The 7,511-nt window shown below is 42.2% G+C and overlaps 1 protein-coding gene across 1 annotated transcript in view; it reads left to right on the top strand.

The window, feature by feature from the left end:
• The window catches only part of UBAP1L (ubiquitin associated protein 1 like), a 17,868-nt gene extending 11,716 nt beyond the window's left edge, over positions 1-6,152 (top strand). The window contains exon 5 of the mRNA XM_018573948.1: positions 6,018-6,152. Within this exon, the coding sequence (XP_018429450.1) occupies positions 6,018-6,152 (135 nt within the window). The remainder of the gene's footprint in view (positions 1-6,017) is intronic.
• Positions 6,153-7,511: the final 1,359 nt, after the last annotated feature.

Below are 7,511 nucleotides of genomic sequence, written 5' to 3'. Positions count from 1 at the left end.
TATATATATATATACACAGTAATTGTGCATAAAAATGTGTCTTGTTTCCCTTAGCAAATAATCAAACTTTGGAAGCTTAGCTGTTGCTATAGAGAGCAAGAACACTTTGACTGTATTAGGCCCACGTTGTGTAATTGTTTCTTCTCTAAATAACGTTGTGAGGGAATTATAATTTAGTAGGTTCTGAGTGAAAAAATGAAATGCTATGCAGGATGATTCATAGTTTAAATATCTCTCAGTCAGTGCTGTTTTTAGAAGTGGACTTAACGTATTGTAAAGAGACCATCAATCAGGAAAATCATTAGAACTAAAACCTAGGAACTTGGGCCAACATGGAACAAAGTCATGTCTATGGAATGAAGAAAAAAGTTTGCCTGTCGTGAGGTTTAAAGGGTCCCTGTTACCCATACATATCAGAGGAACCATTCTGTGGGTCTAATCTTTAGTTACACTGCTAGTTGACTAAGGGCTAGTGACACATTATTGTTATGAGGCAGCCGAGTCTTTCTAGTTCCCCTTGAGTTTATGTTCTTCCATAAATTGCCTTCTCAGAAATCTTGGTCTTTACTTGCAAATGTCTGTTGTTGCCAAAGACAGTTTCAGCTAGTGGAGCCTCATCCCTGGCAGTGTTTGTGTTTAGGAATGTCATACCCAATTCTTACTATCCATTTATTTTATCTTGGCTTCTATTTGTTTGCTTTATTTTGTTTTAGGAGGTATATACAAAATAATCCTCCACATTTTGTAGATTTTCCCCTGGAAATGTCCCTAGAATAAATTCCTTGATATTTGTTAATCCTGTCATGCATTTCTTGATGCTTATTCATATTATTTTGGCCATCTGCATTTAATATAAAAAAAAATTAACAGTATTTAGAATAGAGCTGGTCACAATGAAACTGTAATTCCTTTGGTGCAACCTCTGAGACAGGACTGCAATTTGGGTACACTGCTTCAGTTGCAATATGCCCCTTGAAATTAGTTCACATTTTGGCAACTATGGGATCTTAATCATGACATATGAGAATCAGATTCATTGGAGGGTCTTGTTTAATAAATATTTCCCTTTAAAAGCAAAAGTACCCTTGTGGAGCGCCACATACAGCTCCATGTTGCTTTTGCTGTTTTGGAAGATCAGTGCCTTATCAAGCCTGTAACTATTATTATTATTATACAGGATTTATATAGCGCCTACGGTTTGCGCAGCGCTTTACAATATACGGAAGACATTACAGTTACAATACAATTCAACAATTCAATACAATTCAACACAGACAAGGTGGTAAGGAAGGCCCTGCCTGCGAGAACTTACAATCGAAAAGGGAAGGGCAATTGATACAAGATGTGGTAGCTGTGTGTCAGACGTCCCAGGGAGCTAGTAGTGAGATGAGGAACCCACTGGCAATAAGCAGCTGACAGTCCAGAAACGCGGTACAAGTTTAGGGATAATCCAAGAGGGGTAGTCAATGTCCAATCTGGGTCGAGGCAGGCAGCGAAGGTTTAAAGGCGGAAGACAGTCCAAGGGTCGGTAATCGGGAAGGATACACAGGGACAACAGGCAATAGGAGGATCAGCAGGGAGGCTAGGTGTTCACCATAAGGTGGAATAACTCAGCAATAAGCCAGAGCTCAGGCCAGGTTTTTATAGCCAGGGGAGGTAGGACCACCCCCTGGTCACCGAGGCAACCAGGAGGCCTCCCTCCCCGGGAACCAATGGCAGGCGAGGAAGATGGAAGGTGTGTACCGGGAACCTCCCCCAGCAAGGCTCACACCTGATAGCCAGATGATGCAGGAACGCTATGCTCCCGGGGATGCGCGCGCATCCTGCATACTGCGCATGCGCCCACGCCGCATGACTCGCGCATGCGCACCTGCACCTCGGGCACCAGGTGTTCTACCGAACTGAAGGGGAACCGGTGCCCTGCGCCGTGCCCGTGGTCCCCGAGTAGAGGTAACACCCCCTGCTTCCTGACACTGTGTGGGGATGAATTTTTGAGAAAGTGAGAGTACACTGGTTAGGTTGAGGTGGGATAGGCTTCCCTGAGGAGATGAGTCTTCAGGGATCACCTAAAGGCAGACAGAGTAGGAATTAGCCATATAGGTTGGGGTAAGGAGTTCCAAAGGATGGGAGAGACTCTGGAGAAGTCCTGGAGCAGAGGAGGAGTTGACGAGGGAGCTAGAGAGCCTGAGGTCTTGGGAGGAGCAGAGAAGACAGTTAGGGTGATACTTTGAAATGAGGTTGGAGATACAGCTGGGAGAAGAGTTGTGAATGGCTTGTAAGTGTGTGTTAATCATTTTAATCTTATCCTTTGGGTGATTGGAAGCCAGTAATGAAGCAGCAGCTCCTGATCATTATGGCAGTGAGACTCATGTCTGACACTCAGCTGACTGTTCTGCATGCACAAAGTGGTCAATGGTTGCAAGATACATTCAATGGAGACAGCATGATGATTCCTGTTCAGCTTAGTTATTTAACGTCTGTCCAGTTAAAAAGGTGGACATATTTATATCCAGTAGTTATGGTGTCACTCTAGCAAAGATAAATAAGATTAATGCTGAACCATCTGTTTCTTGAAGCTGGCTGCATTGGAATAACAAATTTAGATAGTAAGCTCTCATGGGCAGGGCCCTCCTAGTCATCTTTTCTTGAATTGTATTGTAACTGTAATGTCTTCCCTTTACTGTGCAGTGCTGCATAAACTGTTGGCGCTATATAAATCCCGTATAATAATAATAATAAATCAGCTTTTAGTGGCGGGTTGGCTGAGCTTAGCCTACAGCACCTGTCCCCCAGCACAAGTAGTTCAGTTAGTGAAACACTGAGGTTGATTTACTAATGGCAAATAGGCTGTTCACTTTACAAGGGAATTTGCACTTTGCAGGGGAATTTTTCCTTTAGCTAAGCCAATGTGGTGAAAATTCACATCGCAAAGAATACCGTGTACTGTGCAAAGAAAAATGTAAAATATACTGTTACTTTGCTTGCGCATGATTGGGTATTAGAAGTTGGAAGAGCTTCACCTCATTTACTAAGCTAAGGAAAAATTCCCTTGGAAAGTAAACAGCCTATTTGCCTTTATAAAGTCAACCTCCGTGTCTCAGACAGATGCAAAGATACCAGGAGTTAGGAGCCTGGTGTGCGGGATACGGAGGAGAGCTTCTCTTTCAGAGACTCCCACTTGGGTTTGGTCAGGAAGTATCTCCGAGAGCTAGAAGTCATCAGATATACTTTGACATTGTCTGGCAATGAATGAGAGAAAGAGACCCCAACCCAATGCTGTCAGTTACTGAGATCTAGCACATGCTTCTTCATACACGCAGATGGGCGTGTCATGCACTAAATTGGATAATTGAGTTTTAAAATTTGATCCCAATCATGGAGAGCTTCAGATTCCCCAAAAGTATCTTTCCTAATCAGCAATGAATGGTGATTACACCATTTTAGAACTCAATTAAATGTGTGACTGAGAATGATATTTTACCCCTTTGTAACCGTAATGTGTTATTATTGCATTCCCACAATGTGTGCTTTTAGCTTTGTAGCTGGTATGACCGTGTAGCACTTCTTGTTTGGAAAGAGTTAACCATCTAGTCCTCATCTTGATTTAATAAGTTACACAATAAAGCGGATAATCTCTCTGAAGTGAAATCCTTCCAGACTGAGCTTTTAGCAGGGTGCCTTAAAATAGTTTGTGGGGGTAGGGGTGGTGGGGGTAGCTTGGGCCGTGTTCAAATATGAGGCAGGGCTTCAAACTGAAAGTTTAATGTCTTAAGATGGAAATAGCTGAGAATATGGAACAGCGGCATTCTTGGAGTGCACACTCTTTGCTATTTTTTCTGCTTGTTGCAAAGTTTCAGTGTTGCAGGTACAATTTAAAGGAAAAATACACTTTCCTTTCCCAAAAATATTTGGGACATAGTTGAAACACAAGTCATATTGTAATGCAGTGTTATTAAAATGTAATTTCAATTTCAAAGTTTTTATTCGGGTTTTTCACAAACGTGGGTCCATATACATAACTTCGGAACCCTGCATTACATATATCACTGAGTATACAGATGATAACTTATTTAACTGGTGTAATTATACATAGTCCTGTATTACATTGTATACGAGGAGATTATATTGAGCAACCAATCGAAGCTAGGTTGGAGCAACCTTAACATAAAAGTTCTAACGTCTGCTCAATTCAGAGAGTCAACATTCTAAATTATCATGTGCCTAGAGTTATGGTAGTCCAGAGTCCCCGAAAAGGGAGAAAGAACAAAAGAAAAAGGGTGTGTGGGGGGGGGAGTCAGGGAGGATTCGGAGAGGGTGTAGGACAGAATGAGAGGAAAGTGGGGGAGGGAGGGGGGTTGGATCTTGCTACTTTAATGACACTCCATATGGAGCATCGCCAGTAGGAGAGTAGTTGCTTTAAACCTTCAGGGGGGTGGTCTCCTTACCAGCTCAATAAGACCTCCTTATATGCCACAAAGGCTAGATTCGGACATGTTAGGGTGTTGGAGCTGTATCCATGGTTCCCATACCCTTAGGAACACGGGTTGTTTGTCAACCAATATGCTTGTCAAGCGTTCATTCAACATGATACTGTCCATTCTAGATATAAATTCCCTGTATGGTGTTTGTTGCTTCTTCCAACTACCAGCCAGTGTTAACTTGGCTGCTAGAAGGGTGAAGTGGGAAAGTGTCCGTTGGTGCTTATTTAATCCAGGTATACTTGAGTGAAAAAGAGCACATTTTAGGTCCCTTACAATGTGAACTTGGAATAGTTTGATCAGTAATTTAAATATTTTGGACCAGAAAATGGTAACGAACGGACACTTCCACCAAGTATGAAGCATGTCACCCCGCATATTGGACCCACGAAAGCAGCAGCCCAAGAGCGCCGCTCCCATGTGTGCAGTACGAGACGGCACCATGTACCACCTCATGAGCACCTTATATGCCACTTCCGCGTTTGTAATATTAAGAGAGCAGCCAGCCATGTTATGCCACATATGTTGCCAATCCTCTGCCGTCCAAGATGCCCCTATATCCTTCTCCCAATTCTGGATCATTAAAATGTCATTTAATTAAATTATGTTACTAGCTATTGGAACACTAACCTAACTGATATTTATCATGCTGCTTAAGTAATTGGTTTTCCCAGCAGTCTGCATAGAGCTTAATGTCAAATTATAGGCAACTTCTGCAGCAGGATCTTAATCTTTAGTACAATATCTTCAGTGTAGTTGCAACATTTCTTTTTACAGCATTGAGCCTGATCTGGTAAAATTAGTAAAGACCAGTGCCGGATTTCCCACAAGACCACCGAGGTCCGGCCTTGAGGTAGCAGGGAGTAGAGGGGGAAGCAGGGGTGTGGAATTCCTATCGCCCAAAGCCCGGGACATGCTGTTCCAGGCACTGGGCGGGCAGTTTTTTTCTACATTTAGCCCTGCTTTGGGCAAGCAGGTTAAAATGTACAGTGGGGAAGCAGTCACTTATTTTGTACAAGTGATCTCAGAGATCTGAATAGCTCCTTCCAAGTCTCTCAGCTCAGCTTCCCTGAGCTTCCTGTCCAGTACAAGATCCCAAAGTGCAGAGCAGACTCCAGCAACTATTCATCTACTAGCTTGAAGAAGGGAAGAGGGAGGTAAGGGGGACAGTGGAGAGGGAAGTAGCTTGATTTGCACTCTGCTTCAGAAAGGAGTCACTCTAAAACAGCAAGTCAGGGCCAATGCTCAGGGGACCAACTGATTCTGCAGGAAACTAAAACTTTTAAACATCAAGGAGTAGCATTCAAGTGATTGTTTGAAATAGCTTAAACTCCTTTTGACTTTAATATCACTTTAATGTACCTGCTATTAAACAGAACTCCAGCAGATTTTGAAAGTCTTGATGGTAAATTGGAAAATGAATACTGTTATGCATGGGGCTCCACCCACTCATCAATGAATGATCTTTTAAATCTGTAATATGAATGAATGCCAGCTGCCACACTAACATTACTAATGAGTGATCATTGTCTTCTGCAGGCTGCTGAATACCTCCGCCTCCTACTTCAGTTCAATGACATGGGATTTCAGCAAGAAGACATCAAAGAAGTTCTCTTAGTTTACGACAATCACAGAGATCGATCCCTAGAGGAACTCATGATGAGAGCACAGTGAACGCAAAACAAAGTGTAGCTTAAGACCGAGGTATACCAGTCACTGGAATAAAATGTGCTTAGCACTTCTAGTTCAGAAAAATCTAAAATGGTGTTTTCAAAAGGTTTTGGCTAAAAGAAAAATGGTGGCATCATGCTAAGCAAACAATTTATTAACACTTCCACATAGTAGCTACTTTGAACGATAAATTCCAAGATTACCAATGGAAAGCACTTAAATACACATGGAGCAAAACATGGTGGCATACAAAAGCATACATTCTACTGTACCATCAATACCATATGCATGCTCAAAGATTGATAAATGGTGAAGATAATATAATTGGTGTCCTGTTGATATGATAAAGAGCCAAAGAATCACATAGACATATTAGTATGAGCCCACATACCAACCAATAACTTCTCACTACACAAATCTGAAATTGATACTCAGAAGAATGTTAAGGACACCACTTTACACTGCCAAAAATCTTGCAAGGCCTCCTGGTGTATCAAGCCACCGACCCCATAATTTATCACATTTCTTAGTTATTTCTTGATGAGCATTTATATATGGTATTAATTTAGTCTTTTATACTTGCAGGGTAAGGGAGTATAGTTCCAATAATGTACCAACTTTGGGCAGAGCCACTGTATATGCAATACATTTCCATGTTTATTTTCACACCTTAGGCACGGGGGATCTGAACAAGAAAATGTGCATTTTTTAGCAACTGTTTTCCCATACCTACATTTCAAAGCGAGATGTTACATTGTAAAATTGGCAACATCATCAGGACCTTTAAAGAGTGCTGGGTGTGGGTTGGATCCTCCATGCCCCTCACATCTTTTTCTGTAAATGTGGGCATTCAGGGAAGACTACACCTTCCATGATTCAATCCCACTATGTATCAAGTATGCAGAGATAGTGGACGGTGGGCTGCTAACCAGATGAAGGGACTGATAGGTGGGTTACCAATCAAAAGAAGGGGCTGGAAGGGTGGACTGTCAGAAAATGTTGATGGAAGCTCCACCCACTCCAGGCAACACTGACATAATTATGCCAGTGCTGCATGTGCAGTAGAAACAAGGGATGGTTCGGAGAACGGTCACAGTGTGCTTGAAGACAATATAGCAGTGACTGGTATTTACAGCTGGATCATGCCCAGAGGCAGAATTAAGCTAAAGTTTCTTTCACAAAATGTTTATTGTTTTAACAAGGTAAAAACACATTTTAGGAACAACAGTGATTATATAAGCTGATGCAGCAGCTGAACTGTTAGCAAGGGTTCATATGGTCCATAGCGAGGGATGTAGAGAGACAGTAGTTGGGTTATGGTAACCTTGATATGGGGTCATGTACTGGGGCCCAGGGGGCTAC

Source organism: Nanorana parkeri, unplaced genomic scaffold, assembly GCF_000935625.1.
Source record: "Nanorana parkeri isolate BGI_ZX_2015 unplaced genomic scaffold, ASM93562v1 scaffold2635, whole genome shotgun sequence".
NCBI classification, from domain to species: domain Eukaryota; kingdom Metazoa; phylum Chordata; class Amphibia; order Anura; family Dicroglossidae; genus Nanorana; species Nanorana parkeri.
Note: the sequence above shows the minus strand (reverse complement) of the source record. Positions and strands in the feature narration are given on the sequence as shown.